This window comes from Balaenoptera acutorostrata, chromosome 19 (genome assembly GCF_949987535.1).
Source record: "Balaenoptera acutorostrata chromosome 19, mBalAcu1.1, whole genome shotgun sequence".
Classification (NCBI taxonomy): Eukaryota; Metazoa; Chordata; class Mammalia; order Artiodactyla; family Balaenopteridae; genus Balaenoptera; species Balaenoptera acutorostrata.
Window position 1 is genome coordinate 28,805,488 of NC_080082.1, and position 18,877 is coordinate 28,824,364.

General features: G+C 44.9%; 1 protein-coding gene across 2 annotated transcripts in view; it reads right to left on the reverse strand.

Annotated features, from left to right (window-relative positions):
• NUP93 (nucleoporin 93) overlaps positions 1-18,877 on the reverse strand; it is a 105,091-nt gene that overhangs the window by 5,644 nt on the left and 80,570 nt on the right. For both annotated transcript variants that reach the window (XM_057534761.1, XM_057534760.1), the window contains exons 6-18: positions 16,590-16,664; positions 13,841-13,930; positions 12,200-12,339; positions 8,291-8,423; positions 6,706-6,863; positions 5,462-5,627; positions 5,105-5,198; positions 4,091-4,282; positions 3,241-3,367; positions 3,051-3,123; positions 2,713-2,757; positions 1,024-1,140; positions 149-267 (exon numbers count right to left, since the gene is read on the reverse strand). In XM_057534761.1, coding sequence (XP_057390744.1) covers positions 149-267; positions 1,024-1,140; positions 2,713-2,757; positions 3,051-3,123; positions 3,241-3,367; positions 4,091-4,282; positions 5,105-5,198; positions 5,462-5,627; positions 6,706-6,863; positions 8,291-8,423; positions 12,200-12,339; positions 13,841-13,930; positions 16,590-16,664 — 1,529 coding nt within the window. The remainder of the gene's footprint in view (positions 1-148; positions 268-1,023; positions 1,141-2,712; positions 2,758-3,050; positions 3,124-3,240; positions 3,368-4,090; positions 4,283-5,104; positions 5,199-5,461; positions 5,628-6,705; positions 6,864-8,290; positions 8,424-12,199; positions 12,340-13,840; positions 13,931-16,589; positions 16,665-18,877) is intronic.

Genomic DNA, 18,877 nt, shown 5'->3' on the forward strand with positions numbered 1-18,877 from the left:
GAACAGGAACTCTCAAACTGTCAGTGCTGGTGGGAGGGTGAGTCAGTAGAGCCATGCTGGGGAACTCTTTGATGCTACGGTAAAGCTGAAGATGCATCTGGGCGGGCGCTGGGAGCCCCGGCACCCCCCGGAGCCAGCCCCGCCTTACCGCTCCGCGACGGAGAGCGCCATGTTCTTCAGCCTCTCCTTGTTGGACTGCGGGGCGCTGATCTGGGGGACGACGGGGCTCAGCAGTTTGTTCATCAGCTCCAGCACCTTGTCAGCGTTCTGTTTGGTTTTTTAAATTAAGAAAGGAATCAATTAAAAATAATCAGTAAGAGGAAAAAAACTAAATAACCGAAACCAAAGAGGGAACTTTTGTTCTGTATCTTGATCTGGGTGGTGATGACACGGATACATACCTGTGGGAAACCCATCAAGCTGTTCACTGAATATGTGTACATTTTTCTACTTTTTAATTAGACCTCAATCAAAACACTTTTAAATGAAAAGAAAAATGAATTATAACCCTCTTTTTGCCCACGTTGGTCAGTTGATAAAAGGAGAGAATGTACTCTTCTTCAGGCCCTAACAGTCACCGGTATTCCCCGCATGTTCTCACAAAGAGCTACTTCCTCCAGTTCTCTCAGAACCCCTCAGCTGTGGTTTTGTTCCCTGACACACACCAGTCACAGCGTGTGTGCGGCTGCCCGGAGGGTGAGCACCAGGCATCTTCACCAGCAGCTTCACCACCCAAGCGTGATGGGCGCTTCCTCTGCTGCCAAGGGAGACTTTGCTCAGCGCCCGCGGGACAGCCTTTCAATATGTCACTCTTGTTTGGCCAGAAAGACCTTATGGGCAGAAATAATTCTGTAAAATGGTAATTTCACCCTGACTGGACTATTAACTGCCGAAGCACTAGGAGAAAATGCCTCAGCAGGGAGAGGGTACAACAATGGCACCATCGAAATGTTTGTGCATTTAATGCCAAAAGGCCGACGATAGATCTATTAAGTGCAGAACAAAGAAAAGAGCACATTTTACCTTGGCAAGGTCATAAAGCTTTGCTGCTTCTTCAAACAGTCCTTTATTTTCTGCCACGGAAGCAACTTTGTTGATAATAGGCTTTGTGTCACTAGTAAACTTATCTATGACTCCAGGCTGACAAGACAAATTATGGAGGGGAGGAAGAGAGAAATGGGGGGAAAGAGCTGTTATTTTAAGCACAGAGAAGCAACTGAGATCCGAAAACTACTTTAACTGAAAATACTTGCCCTGGGCAATGCACATATTTCATCAGCTAGACTCTTGCTTTCTTGAAGATATAAGGTCCTATTAAACATATGAAAAGGACCAAGGAAACTACCCATGAAGGGGCAGACTCAAAGGCAGCACAGAGGAGTCACCAGTAAGACTGTGCTTTCTAATTTTCCAAAATGACCTAGAGAATCGGTGAAATCATCAATGGTTTTAATTTTGCTGATGAGTAGGCACTAGGGGGAAAATACCAGGAGGCTCAGAGAAAGTATCTGAAAGATTCTGAATTTGTTTTCTAAGACAGATGGCAAAAGAAAGCCAGTCCTGAAAAAATATATGGCAAGTGGTGTCAGGATACTAAAAAAAAAAAAAAAAAATCTGCATCATCACTCAACAGCAACCAAATGGTCAAGAAAGTATGAGAGAGGCTTGAGGTACCGCGAAGAGAGAGGGCAGACTGTGTGACGTCTGACTGGCCATCTGATTCTCCATCAGCCCTGGACCAAGTCGGGTGACCTGCTCCGCCACCCTGGCAGCACAGGAGATCAGTGAAGAGCACGGGCTCTGGGCTCAAATCCCAGCTCACTTCCTTACTAGCTGTGTGATCTTGAGGAAGATAACCTCTCTTGTCTCCACTTCCAAGTCCCTTGAAAAACAGATGACGGTTCCCACTGTGTTGGGTTCTTGTGATGATTAGGTGAGAAAATACATGTCAAGCATTCAGCACAGGGGCCTGGCAGTTGTCACTGCTCCATAAGCATGGCCACTGTCACCAGCACTGCCACTGGTCTTCTTCTGAATGAAGAATGCCACCGGTCTTCTTCTGGATGGTGTGAGCAGTGGGATGTCATCTTGAGACTGCTGGCTCTAAACCACCCATTTTTACAAATGAGGAAAGTGAGTCCCTAAGAGAGGCATGTGGAGAGTGCCTGAGTGGGTCAGGAGGGGTCTGACACCAGGGCCTCTGCCCCTTCTACACTGCCCAAGAGCCATGATGGGTCTTAGGGAACTGCTAAGGCTCACGGGAGCAGCTGCATCTCTGGGGTCAGTGTAGAGTTCTGAGCCCTCAAAAACTATCTTTTGAGAGAGGTCAAGTACATTTGTAACTTTCCCCTCTGGGGAGAGTAGGTGCAGTAGGTAACCAATTTCTTTCTTGCATATTTTGTGAGCCAAGAATGGCAGAAATGTAGCCTTCTCAGCTGAAAATATGGCAGGTGTGAACAGAAGAGTATTCTGAACATAATAAAAAAACTATCTAACCACAAATTTACATATTTTAAGGAGAAATGTAAATGTATGTAAAATCAAGGTCATCATTTGGGGCCTGTAATTTTCATTCTTTGTTTTTAAAACTAAGCAACTTCATTCAGATTTTCATCTTCAGTACCTTGAATCCTAAAATCTAACTGTATTCTTTGGACAATTATAAATCCCCAACTGCAAACTAACATACCTCTAGGGGTGCACTTAACCCACCTTTCTACTTCCATCGTTCTCTAGTTTCCCAAGAATCATATCGAACTGCAGAGACAAAAAAAAGTTTACTCAGTTTATTGGACGAGGATATACACATAATCCACAATTCTTTGAAGACAAGAGAGGAATAGGGGAGGTGGGAGAAGTCTTGCACAAACTAGAGAACAGTGAGACTGAATCAACATTTTCATTGTCAGAAACCAAAGAAAACTCTAACACTCCCCTGCCCCCAGCCACATCCACCAAACTCATATTGAGGTGACCATCCAGTATCACATCAGCATGAGAACTTGTACACTGGAAATCATGGGGGCGTGGAGAAAAGTTAACAGACATACCTCTCGACTTTCTATCACCAGCTCGCTCACACAACGCAGAAACATGTTTTCTCCTTGACTGTCTTTCTCGTCTCTAGAAGGGGACAAAAATCAACCTGGTTTCTGGTGTGGCCCCAAGGTCTCTAATTGTCATTCTCACAGTGGCAGAAATCAAAACCAGCTGAAGTAAATGGTCAAAAGCCAGTCTAACCTGAGGAAGTAGAAGTACTGGAGGGCCTCTCTCGGGTCCGTGGATTCAAACTTCCGGGTGTAGAGAATGAGTAGCCGCACGAAGTTCAGCCTCCGCATGCAGGGAGGGTCGCCAGGCTCATGGCTGACTGCACCAACGGGGACAGAACTGGTCACAACCACACTGCCCTTCTGACCCACGCAACTGAGAGCTATGGGAACTGAGTCCAAAGACCCCGTGGCGGCACCTACTCCTGCAGCCCAGCCGATGTTCGCCAGTGTGGGCTTAGGCCAGTCCCCTTCACCACCCTGTCCTCAATTTCGTCCCAAGTACAGATTGGAGAAAGTGGCATTTTTTTTAGTAAATCACTAGTATGCTGGTCTCTGAATGAAAAGATGGTGACAACTGACCATTACGGCATGTGCTCTGGAGTGAGTCTGCTGTGCTACTAAGGAAGCTGCAGCCATTCATGCACAGGTATCTTCTCTCCCTCCCCGGACTCCCACCCCATGCAGGTAGGCACACAAGATGGCTGGCTGGGCCTTCCAATGTCTCCAGTTAGAGCCCTAATGGGAACCAGTCTCATGACTCTAGGGACTGTTTCTCCTGCACCACCCTCCAGGCGACCTGACTCACTGGCCACAAAACTAGCACTTAGCACAGCATTTTATCTATTAAACACCTCAGGGAATACTAATGGAGGGGGGAAAGGCAAGAACCCTCATACTAATCATCCCAGAAGCCCAACCGTCTACAACACTCTAAAGCGATTGGTACCACTTGCCCAAATCCCTGCTGGCTGCAGCTATGTGTCCACTGCCACCCGATGGGGGGATGTGTTATGGATGTGCCACTGCCAACAAATACTCACGGAGCTGAGCGCTCTGTCCCGAGGATTTTAAAAGCAGCTTTAGCTCAAAGAGCACCAGCGCCACGTGGACAGCATGGCAGCGCAGCCGCTCCATGCGGAAGAGAAAGGCAATGGCAGCTTCGAACTGCGCGGTCAGGAACAGCACTTGGAAGTAGAGGAAGGGCTGATGGTTCACCGTGAAGTGGGACTCGCCTGCGCGGGGAGAGGAGGTCAAGCTGACTCAGAAGGAGCCGGCCTCTGCTGGCAGCCCCGAGCCCAGAAGAAGCCCTGTGTGCTCAAAGGACTTGCTGGGCGGGACAAAAGCACCAGCCTGAGCCTGAATGGATGCGGGGGCTCTGGACACAGTGGACGCCACTCCAGCCGTGGCCTGTTGCCACGGCCTCTGGACCTCACAAAACAACTGGCGAGCGAGGGCTGTGTTGTAAAACCCAAACTGCTTGCATTAGTTGGGAGAGAAACAGAGCTCAGGACCTTAAAACGGAATACAAAAGGGGCTGTTTCTCTCCTTTATCCTGATAAAAGTCACTCAATAATGACAGGAATGATTTCAAAGCTTCGGTTTACTCAGATTCACAGATATCTGCGTTCAACACCGCAGACCACTAGTTGGAAGCTCCTTTTCTTCCCCAAATTTTTAAACAGTGAGAGAAAGAAAAAAAGAAAAGCTATTTCTCCCTTGTTTGTGCTCAGATATAGTCACTGCGAGGTCTCTGAGGAAGCAGTAGCCAAGTCCTCTTATGTCTCTCCCTGAGCCAGCGTCTGCCAGAACAGTTCAAAGAACTAGTGGAAAGAGTGTACTGTCAACGACCATGTAAGTCACATACTCTGTTTACGGCCATGTGCGTGGCCTCTACCCAAATTTGAACTCATTGTTTTGTTGTGTTGTGTTTTGAAGATCCAGAGGGTTCTGAAGGAGAGACAGAGTTCAGAGATGAAGGATTTTCCCAGAAAAAAGCTAAGCAGTGACCTTAGTTGGACAAGAGAGGGAAGGTAGTTATGTTCAGGGTATCTTACCGTAGTCTTCCAACAACTGTTTCTGGAACTGAGAGAGAGTAAGCCTGTCTTGTGGGGAGCTGGTGCCGTCGTCATCGAAACACACCTGGTTCAACTAAACCCCCAAGAGAAATACAGGCATTGGTACAAGCTACTTCCTGAGCCGGGTGGGGACTTGTTAGCAACCATGCTCGAGGCTATGCTAATGGCTGTGTTACTGGTTGCGAATATTACACAATAAAAAATGGGCCAGGAGACAGGAAATCCACTAGTCCAGTCACCTTATTGGCATTATACATTAAGCAGTAACATCTGTGTGCAGTGTGTGAGCAGGGGGAAGGGGAGAATGCCCTACTGGGCAAGGGAAGCAGCGCCTGCCTTCAGCCACAGGTAGTCCTCAGTTTTGTCGGCCACCTCGCTCTGGTTGTCGGTGACGTCACATCTGCCAATGATACAGTACACAGCCCGTTTGTAGGGGTCCGTGTTGTTCCTGAGGGCCCTGCGGTAATGCAGTCGGAGCTTGTTCTCCGTAGCTGGGGACAATCTAGAGACACAAGGGAACACACAGACACATATGCTAAAGATCCTCACGGGCATCTGAGAGCACCCAGGTCCCAACCACACAGCAGAGTCACGAAGCCTTCCTTCACGGAGGGTAACACTGTCCCACCCATACCCACGGGCACCATCACTTCAACCAGACTTGCAGCTACCAGCACCTGCGTCTCCGCCCACTGGCTTCCTCAAGCAGTGGCTGTCAGAGGCACGTGGGAAGGTCTGGGGAACTAATCCTCCACTCACCTCCCCAGCAGCCCTCAAGCAGTGATGGGCAAGAGTGAGTCAGTCCCTTAAGTGCCTTAGCCCCGCTCTGGCTTCTCCACTCCCTTATCCCTGTGAGATCACCTCCCAAATAAACTCCATGCACTCAAACCCTTGCCTCAGGGTCTGCATCTGGGGGAACCCTAAAACACTGTCCCTACTTTACACTAACATGAGCCAGACAGGGCTTATGGTTTAAGACAATCTCTGGACATGGCATTATTGACACTGCCAAAAAAGTAACCCTGGTTTTCCACATGTATAACTGGGGTAACCACCCTTATTTCTTCTACATACATGTATGTATATTTAAACTGGGTTCGAATATGAACTTAAGTCCTATTACATTAACAAAAACCAGAGAAAAACGAATGCTTAGCAGTTCCTTAATGCAAGAGAACTAAAAAAAAAAACAAAAAACTTACTGAATTAATTCAATGATTATATCTCAAGTTTGCTAACTTCTAACTCTGGCCTTTGAGTATGAAGTGTATATTGTCATTTGGGTCAACCAGAAAAGCACTAAGTGTGAACAAGTGAAGTGTAATACAACAAAGTTTCATTTAATAAAGCATCCTTGATGTGCCTGGGACTTTGTAAGTGTACACATGGTGTCAGAATGGGGCTCTTTTAATGTTTTCAACTGTTATTCTACACAGTTCTACTTGCTTTCTAAACTTCATTTTTCTCCCAAGCAGAAACTTATTTGGAGCCATGCACAAGGAAAAGAGAGCAACGCCAGTGGGGGCCACCCTGCTGATTCCACGTGGCTTCTTCTGGATGCACCATCTCATTCACCGTACCTTCTGTCCTTGCTGTTCATGTACTCCTGGAACCAAGTTTTAAACTCTCCCAGCTGGTGCTGGGCTCGGTTGACCACCTGTGAAGCGGCAAGCAGGTCTCCACAGCGCAGGCAGTAATAAATTAACGCCCACACAGGATGGCCTTCCACCTCTCCATCCTAAAAGAGGAAAGGTTTAACTGACGACTTTCGATGTGCTGGCCCTCAGCTAAGCCCTCTTCTTGTATTAAGTCACTTAATCTCACAACTCCACTAGGCAGGGACCATGAATGGCCTCTTCCTCTCTGTTTTACAAACCAGGAACCTGAGGCATGGGGATGTTAAATAATTTTTCCAAGGTACGCTGGTAAGCGGCAGTCTGGCTCGAGAGCCTTTCCTCTACAGCACTGTGTGCACAGGATTCACAGACAGCCAGTGGGTTCTCCGTGGAACCCCAGTACCCACAGCAATCAGGTGACATGTTCTTCTGTGATCATTTACAGACGTGCACTCAGGCTAAGGACGTTCACTGACCAATAAGAGACTATCATCATATTTGCATTTATAAAGTGTTAACCATTAATGATTAGCTAAATGGATTCTGGCACTTCCATTCACCTGTTAGTTGTTCATTCACTTAGTATCTTTGTTTTGGACACCGTGCTACGTTATGCACTGGGGAATCTAAGCAAGCAGCTCTGTTCCCACTCTCCCAGCACTAGAGCTTCTCTCTCCTAAAAGTGGCTTTGTCATCACCTGTGCAGCAGCCCTGTGGTTACTCCTCTCTCTGCTTCTCCCCAACTCCTCCAGAAAAGTGGACCTCAGACTTCCTTTCTTGGCCCCTCCACCCTTCCCTCGGCAGGACTCTTTCTTAAGCCCAGATCTGATCGTGTCACTTCCTCACTTAAACCCCTTTGAGCAATTTACATCCTAAGTGCTTAGCCTGGTGCTCAAGGCCGTCACCAGCTGGCCCCAAGCTGGTCCAGCCCTACCACACACCCGATACGCCAGATACTCTTTCCTGCTTCCACGCATTTGTTCACGCTCCTCCCTCCTCCTGGAATACCCTTTTCCCAGACCCCTGGCTGGCAAGCCCCTACTCTTCAAGCACAAGTGTGGGCCTCACCTCCTGTATGAAGCCAGGAGCCTGCATCCCACCACCCTTGGTACACAGTTTCGGTTCAGCACTTTGCACAGAGTCTGTATCTGGCTGTAACTAGACTGTGAGCTGAGAAGAAAGGCACGTTCTAGGACCCATATCTAACTCTGTTCTTCCAGCTGTTTGAGCCAACAATCTCAGAAGTCAGCCCTGACTCTGCCACATCCAAGTTCTTCCACAGTCCTATTGGGTCTACTTTCAAAACATGTCCAGAACCCAATGACATCATCCCCCTGCACCCTCCTCCACCCTAAGCTGAGCGACCACCATTATCACCTGGACTCCTGCACCACCAGTCTCCCAAGGTCTCCTAGCTTCTCTCCCCGCCCCCTCTGGTCTCTTCTCCATATAGTAGTTCCCACACATAACCTCATTTAAACTGAAAACGCCTATCTGAGAGAGAATGCTCTGGGAAAGTAACTGACCACATACAGAAAGATGCCAATACCTGAAGTCCAGGCAAGGGAGCCGGAAGTTTAATGTTCAGGAAACTTCGAACCAACTGGTAAGTCCCAGGCACCCCACCCAGCTGGGCCTGATGCAAGTTGCCAAAGACAGTCACAAGGGTGTAATTCTTATAACTGGAAAAAATTTAAAGGCAAAAAAAGGGAGGTTGAAAACACATATTACACGTATCTATGTCCATACCCCACAACATTAGACTGTGAACTCCACAGGGAAGGGCCTGGATTTCAACCTAACATAGAAGAGTAAACAGTGCATGCTTAATGAAGCAAACTACATTATTTATTCATTGGGCAGTGGACCACTGTGAAGATTTCTCATCACTGCGGATATTCAAAAGAATCCCTGGAGCAACATAATAGTGGACTTCAAATGCATTAAGGGCTAATGTGCAGAATAATAATCGCTCCAGCTCACAGCCTAATGCTCTAGTGGGATCTTTTCAAATTTTTCATTTTGAAAATTTTTAAACCTACAAAAAATGAATAGTCCAAAGAATGCTCATATACCCTTTACTTAGATTCACCAATTGTTAATATTTGTATGCATGTTTTTTTCTCTCTCTATATATGTAGATATACACACATACACAAACACACATACTTTTTTTCTGAACCATTTGAAAATGTTATAGAAATATAGAAATCAGGGGCTACCTCATCTGTAAATACTTCACCATGTATCTCCTAGTTAGGACATTCTCCTACCTAACCTCAATACTATCATGACACTACGAAATTTAACATTAATGTACTGTTATTATCTAAAATATAACACATATTCAAATTTCTTAATAACATCCTTTATAGTTTTTTTTTTTTTTTTTAAATCCAGGATCCAGTCAAGGGAATGCATGAAATTTAGCTGTCATATCACTTCCATTTCCCTTAATCTAGGGTAATTCTAACACCTTTTATATAAAGACACTGACCTTTTAAAAAGAATCCAGGCTACTAGCTACCTGGTAAAATGTCCCACAAGCTGAATAGTTTCTCATGACTTGATTCAGGTTCAACTTTTTTGCCAAGAACCCTACCTACACAGCTGATGCTGGTACTGCCACAATGAGGCAGGTAATAATACCATTTTGCCCTTCTTGGTAACATTTAATTTGATCACTTGGTTAAAGGTGTTGTCCACCAGATTTCACCGCTGTAAAAGCACCTCCTTTCCCCTTTGTAATTAATAAGTACTCTATGGGGTAATACTTGGACGTCATGTGAATAATCTGTTCACCAATAATCTTTCACCCAATAGTTTCCACTGGTGGTCCTTGTTGAACCCATTGTCACATTGGTGGTTGCAAATGATTTTCTATCATTTCCTGTTTATTTATTTGCTAGCAGTCTTCTTAAAATCCTTTACAGTGTTTTAAAATTGCTTTTATATTAAGATTAAATGGTTCAAGTTATAGATACCCAAACATGGGGTTAATACATTGTAGAACTTTCTAAATATGTTTCTTGTCCAAAACAAAACAGACTGCCTCAAAAAGTCAGGTGCTCCATACGTTCAACCACATAATATATTAATATATTATACCACATTAAGTATAATAACCAACTGAGAGAGACAGGGTGAGAGTGAGAGAGAGAGAGAAAGAGAGAGACACACACAGAGAAAAACACCTAACTGTCAATTACAGAAAACAGACTCAATGGAAATTGATGTAGTCATAAAAAATGATACTGACAAAAAATTTTAAAAGCAAACTATATAAAACCATATATTGTACACATTTGGATTATAAGTTGTGTAAAATATACATATCAAACAAAATATTCACATGTCCAAAAAGGTGGCGGGGGTGGTGTGGGTGTAAGGAAATACAGCAAGGTGCCAGGGGCCTCTGGGAGGGGAGAGGGGACCGCTCCCTTTTTCAGGTCCTCTTTTTGGCATCTTCCAAAATTTCTATAACAGTCATGTAGTATTTTCATAATGAAAAATGAACACAATTCAATTTAGCAAATGTAATGAGTTCGCCATCACTGGAAGTATTTAAAAGCAGAGGTTGGAAAAGAGATTACAGAAGAGTCCTGTAGCAACCAGGACAAACAGATGCCCACTATGGTCTCTTCAAACTTGAATGAAGACAACTCACATGCTGGAAAGGGCCTCAGAGCCTAAATTCCTTGAGAGCTAAGAAATGTGTACCTTGCTTCAAATTTGGAATGTGGCAGGAAACAGACCAACGCTATATTTTCTCAACATTTTCAGCCTTATACCCCAAAAATAATTTGGGACCAGGTCTACTTTGCCACCTGGTGTATTACATCACTTGAAATACTGTATGTACGTTACACTGTCAGTGGATTAGCAACAGAAAAAATATTTTTTTTAGTGAGTACAATTATCTGAAATATTCCCTTTATCAAAAAAGACAACAAATCTTAAAAAGGATGCCATCAGAGAGTGATGCTACTAGAGTGAAAAAGAAAATAAGCATACAATAGTTGTGCACAGGAAACTCCCAAATAGCTCCAAGTGCTGCTAAAGGAATTAATGGAACAACATAATTCCAAAAAAACTAAACGAAAAGAATAATAAAAGAAATGGGATAGCTTACATATATAAAACCAAAAATTGCAGCCTGGTACCACTGGTGAAGTCAAGCGCCAACGTTAAGGATGAGGTTTATTGAACAAAAGCAGTCATGAGCGGTCATATACGTACACACATTAAAAAATAAAATCCTAATGTTTTTTATATGCTGTAAGAACTTCTGACTCATATTTTGCTGATTTGTAGCAAATAAATACCACTATATACATTAGGTTCTTTATGGCTGAAGACTTAGAAACTTACATTACAAAAATGTAGTGAAAGCCTGATATAATACTTTATGAACTCTTTGTGCCCTGTGCCAGAAGCAATAAAAAACCAATAATAAATCTGGAGTTCCAGATTTTTCTTAACAAAAGAATGGAGGCTAGTGAGTTTAATATGTCTGATGGTGTTCATCTCATGTAGCTATTATATAATTAATTTAGTATTTGGTATAAAAACCTGTTCTCTCTCTGCTGTACCAGGTCTGAATTACCTTGACTTCCTAATGAAGTATTATTTTGTTGACAGAGGGTGACCACACTACAAGGCCATTGGCAGCTACATGGGCTCAGCAGCAAAGAACTGCAATTGAGCAAGTGTATTCAGCTTGGCTTTCTCTTCTCGAGCCAACAGAGAGAGGCCCAGCACCCTGTCTCTGAAATAAAGAGGGTCTGTTGCACGCTCATGACAACCCCTGCTGGCCAATTCAGAACAAGGAGTGTCCACAGGGAGTGGATGAATGGCACGGGCCCTACCAACGAGGGGGACAACAGTTAGAGCACAAGGGCACAGCCACAAACCCCCTGGTGACCAACTCCAATTAGTGAGGAGATGGCAAAAAAAACCCAGGCACAAATCAGAGGCATTAGCACCCGGGAAGGACCTGGACTCACAAGGATTAACCAAGTAGAGCCAGAAGGAAAACAAAGGATCAAGGGGTCTTCCTAAGGTTTGAAGGTGGTAACGCTGGGTGGGAAAATTAAAATGCCTAGAGAAAACCAAAAAACCTAAGCAGTAATGGCTGAACCACAGGAGGGACAAGGATCCTGACCCAAGGCATCGTGCCCTAATAACCATGACTCTGTGCTGAGGGACAGAGAGTGGACAAAGAGAAAAAGAAAAGCCTAACAGTGCTCAGTGCTCCCACTCAAAATGATTTTACATCGGTGCATAAATAGTGCTGGTAGAGAAGTGTTTCGGAAAACAGCGTAACACCTCTCAGACTTGCTCAACCTTGTTTAAATGATACCAGCTACAGAGCACTTAGCTTGAGGACTACTTGAAACCCAAGAATGGCTGCCTTCGGGGGATTTTAAAGCCAGTCTCTGTGCTGCCGTTGCCTTACCTCTGCTCGAGGTATCCCAAGGCCTGCCTGACGAACTCCATGCGCACTTCCACGCTGTTGCGGCTCTTCAGGGCATCAGTCGCCGGTGTCAACAACACGTCTGTCATTTGTTTTACCATGGTCCACATGTCAGAGATGTTCTGCACATAAATGAGACTGCATGTGACAATGCTGTGGGGCCAGGGAAATTGCCTGGTTCTTCCTGGCAATCTGACTCAAAGGCAGGCGGGACATGGAGGGGGAAGAGGTTAACGTCCTGTCTGAGGCCCTCAGGCTCAAGCCCAGTACAGAAGACGCACCTCTTCCCGGCCAGCTGCCAGGCTCCCGTCTTCCCTGCGAGCAGCCCCCGTCCCGAGCTGGTTTTCAGATCAATTACTATTCCAGGTCTGACATAACCACCTACATAATTAAGACCACATAAAACGAACAAGAACACTGAATCTCAGTGGGTTATCCCTTAAGAGAGAGTGAATACCTTTATAATCATCCAAAGCTCTAGGAGTTTAAACTCAAGTAGCTGCATTTCAGTCCTTACAAGGTCATTGGAGTTTAAGGCTTAAAATAAGACTTTAACCTAAATAATACAGGTTTTGTCCTCCCAGAGGCTCTCCAGGGGCCACTGCTCTTACCCCACCGTGTGAGTGGCACAGCCTCCTTTTCTCCTGCCTATTCACTCCCTTCAAAAGACGCCTTCCTGTGGCCTCCTAGGAAAGGCACCGGTGATCTCTCCTGTGTGTTACCACCACACAGCTGGACTCCCTCTTCCCAGAATCCTCCTGGCTGTAAACCTATCCTAAAAATGTGTTCCCTGAACCTTTGCAAAACATAAAGTTAAGAATCCTTGGAAGACAGTAGCGATTAGAGAAAAAGCAGGTTTACACCTTTTCCAAAGGAAAAGAGAAAATCCTGTTTTTACTGTTTCTCTCAAAAATTAAAAACTGTAGAAAATCCACCCTAAATGTGACCCTTTTTAGGTGGTCAGATGGTAGATAAATTCTTATGTTTAGATTGGTTTGTATAGCCTTATATTTACCATTAAAAAAAAAAAAAAAAGCATTTTTGAAGGAAAAAAAAGTGTGTACAAGTGCTTGCTTCCGTTATAGCCTTTCCTCCTTTCTCCCTTCCTCCTGGCCACCTACCAATCTATCCATCCCCTTTTTAATTTTTTTCCCCCAGCGGGAGAAAATTGGCCAAGGATGAGAACTGAGGGACAGGAATAAAGATGGGGAGTCAGAGAGGAACAGAACCAGTGGCTTTTAAAGACCCCACCTGAGTCAAGTTCAAGGGGCTCACTGGTGTGAAAACTGCATCACCTTTACAATTCACATCTCATGAAAGAGCCTGTTAGTCTGTCTAAGGAGGGAAACTGGCAGGGAGGAGCTGGAGCCTGACAGGACTTCAAAGCAAACACAGCTTTGCTGGGCCTTTTGGAGATGCATAAAGATACATATATTTATATATATAGGATCATCATCAAAAAACCATCCCAAAATTATTTAAAGTAAAACTCTGAAGAACAGTTAACATCTTCTTCCATGGCATAGAGTTTCTCTTCAGCACATTTCTGCCAAGTCAGCAAGCTGCTAATCCCATTGGAACACCAGACCCCACATGTCTCCTCAGGTCAGCTCTGGGCGCTACCTTATCATCCAGCTCTGTGACAGAAGCACAGAGGTCCACAAGGTTAGGCTGCAGGTGTCCGTTGACAATCTTCTCGTTATAGATATAAATCTGAAAGGAAAAGCCAAGTAAATAGCACAAATTCTATTTTCACTTTTTCTTTTTAGAACCCCTTGAAGCAGTTCTGAAACCAGCTTCTGCCCAATGGTCAGAAGCTTTCCTTCCTCAGAGTGGCTGAGCTATCCACACTGCCTGGAGGGCAAGGCCTCTGGCCAGCTTCCCAGTTCTGTGCCTGAGCTTCAGACAGCAGCATCAACATCCACCAAAGCTAGTCGCTAGCCCAGCCTTCCTAACATCTGAGGAGTGGGAGCAGGGTGGTCCCGGGGGTTGGGGGGGAGTCCCACGGGCAGTTCTGCGTTGCTCTGCCCAGCAGACCATCAGTCCCAGAGAGCAAGGACCAAAGTGGAAGATGGGACAGTGGAAGGTCTCCTGCTGCTGCTCCTAGGAACCCAGGGAAACATTTGGTAATCTTTCTGGCAAAAGGACTGAATGGCCCCAGGCCCAGGGCTTGTGGACTTAGTAAGGACTGTCAGGTCGCAGCCCTCCACGTGTTTTAGAAGAGCAGTTGCTGCCCATCTGCAGTACCCGTTTCTCCGGGAAAGAATCCCAGCTCCTTAGTAAAATTTTCTCAAGAAAAAGGAACTATGTGATGTTCAACGAATGGAAAAGCCAATATTACTTTGGATTTTATTAAAAAAACCCCAACATAACGATGGTAAAAACTAGTAAGTTCTACTCTTTGCATCTGAAGTCCTTGCTCTACCGAGGACTAAACAAGGTAGTGATGTTAGACAAGTCAGGACCCTGTCGAACCTTACCTCCCTCTACTCTAAATGGGGGAGAGTATCATGCAGCCTCCAGGAGTGTTATAAAGATTAAATGAAACGGGGAGCCATTTATGAGGAGCCTTCCCTGGGGTACTGTCTTCAACATGGGATATAGATTCGCTCTCCACTGGAGGGGATAGCCATGTAAACAGATACGTGACACTCCAGTGTCCTGAGTGCTAGTAAACCTTAGTTTTATGAAGTTTTAGTCTTCGCAGACACAGAAGATACATGGTTTCTCTCCTCAAAAGCTTGTAATTTCATTAGGCCTGAATTCTGACGGTGCCTGTGGCAATGGAAGTCAGTCACATAATGAACGTGAAATTTTAAAAAATGTAGATGTAGTGTGGGAGAAAGAGAGAGATCTAAAAACTGGAGAAAAAAATAAATGAAGGCCCAGTAGTAAAACATGAGGGAGTTGGAAGGAGGGGGACTTATGTGAGGGAAGCTGATGTGGCCGGTTTCAGATGCCTAGAGTTAGAACTGGCAGTGGTACGCTGAAGGAGCGAGGCTTACAAAGAGCATTTAGAACATTTTTCTCAACAAGGGGTACAAGAAGGATCTCCGATAATACCATCAGCTCACCAAATAATTCAGTTAAGGCACCCCTCTGTTAAAGGCACAGGGTCTAGCAGTTTCTCCCCTCCCCCTGTTCACCTCTATAGCCACCATGTGTTTTTGTCTCCACCTACCCCCACCCCACCCCACCCCACCCCAGCCCAGGTTGGACGGAAGAAAGGAATTGGGTGATGCTGAGGGCCACAGTGGCACCAGTCGTGGGAGGGCTTTCCTGGTGGTGCAGTGGTTAAGAATCCACCTGCCAATGCAGGGGACATGGGTTTGATCCCTGGCCCGGGAAGATCCCACATGCCGTGGAGCAACTAAGCCCATGCGCCACAACTACTGAGCCTGCGCTCTAGAGCCTGTGCTCTGCAACAACAGAAGCCACAACAATGAGAAGCCTGTGCACCGCAAGAAGAGTAGCCCCTGCTCGCCTCAACTAGAGAAAGCCACGTGCAGCAATGAAGACCCAACACAGCCAAAATAAAAAAATAAAAAACAAATGAATAAATAAATTTATAAAGAAAAAAAAGAATCGCGGGAGTTGGTCATGACAGAACAGATGTTCCTTGGTCACTGCTGGTGCAGGACAATTTAAAGGGGATGGAAGCCCACCACCCTCAATTCAAGAAACAAGACTGTTTTCCCTTCTTGATACTTTGTGCAGCAAAGCGGCAAATTAGAATAAAATACACAGGTGGCCAGCACTGCTTTATTCAAAAAGTCAATTCCAGGTATGTACTGTCCTAAGCGCAGTTTCAGTCAACAGAGTCCCTGAGCTTTACCACAAAGTGTCTCAATCCATACTCAAACTATTGCATGGTCATGATATACCACAAGAATCACAACCCCCCAAATATCGTAAGCTTCTCCAGGACAGTAATATCAGGTAATGGTGAGTACACTATGCTTACCAAGGCAGAAAAGCATTTAGAAAATTTCTCTCTACAACAGAGTGAAGAAGCATTTCTGATAATACCATTCGCCGACCAGGTGATCAGTTAATACAGAACTCCATTTGCTCAGCAGTGCAGTTACTCAAAGCTTTACCGTACATGGGCTGTTGCCAAATGCAAAATGAGATGCCTTGGTCAGTGTGTGAGGCAGATTTCAATTTCCCTAAATCAAACCTGAGTCATTCTATTACCCAATTTGATAGACTTCTCCAGGGACCCAGATGGTAAAATATTAACATGTCCTCTGAACGAAAACCCAACCTGTCTTCAGGGTTGGACTTTCACATGAAGTCTGTGTTCTCCTTTGCTTCCCAGCGGGCTCACAGGGATTTTCCTGGATTCGATCTTCCTTGGGAACACACTCACCTGCCGGGCATAGGCCATCTCGATGCTGTCCAGAGAGCTTCGACCAGGGGGTCCCGCATCACTGATGTAACTTGGCTGTAGATAAATACACATTCAGAATTGGTTCAGAACAGCATTCAGTCATGTAAAGAAAAAAAAACCCATAAACATATGTTTGTCTTTAACAAAGCTGTTTCTGTTTCCTACTCAGACTTCCTCAAAACGATGATTTTAGGGGCTTCAATAGAAGGCAACTCTCTTACCATGATCACATGAGAAGGGAGCAGGCATGGGACTCAACTCAAAAATAACAGGAGGTTGGAGAAGCTGTAAGGATATCTCAGTAACGGTTTCTGGAAAGGCACCTCTTTGTAACATTCGGTTTCAATTCCCCAGTCCACCTCATCTTCCCCCTCCATGTCTTCACACCAGTGAGGCTGTGGTGTACGTGGGTCTCCTGTTTCCATCACTCATATCAGACAGCTGAGGAAATGGAGTTTATAGGGTCGCAACACCAGGATTCGGACATTTCCTATCTAGAGTCCACACTAAGACAACAGCTACTGATGAACTTTATGCATCTGAAGATATGAAGCCAGTCTAAGTTGGGCATTCATTCATTCAGCAAACATCTGCTAAGTGCCCGCCTGCCACATGCACAGTGTGTACACTTCCATCCCCACAGGGATGACAAGACAGTCCACAGAGGCTGTTCCCAAAGAGCTTACCATCTGATGGGGAGAGTTAGACACCAACATACGGAAAAAATTATTAGTCTTTTTTAAGAAAGACTAAAGTTTAATTTTTAGCTAAGTTTATTCCCTACTGTAAAAAAATATGGATCAAAATCAGGTATGTTCCAATTAGGTATATTAGGCATATTCTTAAATTTCCAATATTAGTTTGTACTGTACTGTAGCAAAGATCGAATTCTTCAAGCTTCTCTCATTAAAAAAAAAAAAAAAAAATCAATGCTCTATTCTCTAAAATCTAAAACAAAGCAGTTTAAAGTAGGTTCCCTGGGAGACACATGGCAGATAGCATCAAAACTTCCTAGCACCACCAAAGCTGGTAAAAGGGATACCAGCATGAGCATGCACTGGGGCAGGACAGGGAACAGGAAGAAGCAGGAAGCAGAAAGGTGGGTTGTAAACCCTCAGGTTCTGGAATGAACACTGGACTGTCAGGACACCTGGGTTCCAGGAGGACTGCTCCACTCCCTTGCTTTGGGGTCTGGGCAAAGCACATATCCTTGGAGCCTCAGGTTCCCCTTGGTTGATGAAGGGGCTGTCCTAGACAATCTCGAGAGGTCCTCCCCAGCTCTGATTTTCTGCAATCATTGGTATTAAAAGAGCTTTAAACAGTTTACTGTTCAAAATATCGAATTTGATCTCACTACAGTACAGTAAAAACCAATGTATTGGAAATTTAAGAATATAACTAATATACCTAGTAGAATATACCTAATTTTGATTCATACTTGTTTATAGTAGGGAATAAGCTTAGCTAAAGGTTAACTTTAGTCTTTCTAAAAAACGGACTAATAAACTTTTCCATATGTTGGCATCTAACTCTCTCCATCAAACGGTAAGCTTGGAAGATGCTGCTGCTTGGCTGACCCAATGACCATTTCACATCCCTACCTCTCACTTCTACTCGCTGCCACTTCCCACTCTGGCATATGGAGTTAAATATATCCAATGGTGTGCTGGTAAATGTTTAACAACTGGCTTGGGAAAGGGGACTTGATTTGTAGCATTTGCGGGTTTCTGGTGTAAATATTCCCACCACGGCAGAAATCAAGCTATTCCAAGTAGTATCAACTAGACGGCAAATTTCCTGAAACTCTAACAATAGGTCCTCATGAGCTGACCCCTACACACCACCCTTTCCCAGCCTCTACTGCAGCTAGGAGTGGCCATGCACCCTGGTTCTAGCCAACCGGATGAAAGCACAAGCCTGGTAGTACATTCTGGCTTAGTGCAGCTTCTGCTTTTCCTGATAAAGGGAGAAAAAAGAGCCTGGCATGGCCTTTCAGCTTTCTCCCCTGAATGCAAACAGGCTGTCTAGAACTGCAGCAATCAGCTTGCGAGCCCGAAGTAAGTGGCCGTGCTAAAAATGGTGGCATACAGAGACAAGGAGGTGTCTCTGATGGCACTGCAGAGCTACTGAATTAAGGCCCACACTCTCCACACCTGCAGACTTGTTAGGTGAGAAAAATAAATCGCTATTCAACCTACAGAAACTCAAGTTTTCTGTTACTCACAGCTGAAAGCATTCCTATTTGAAATGATTGAAAACCATCAGGT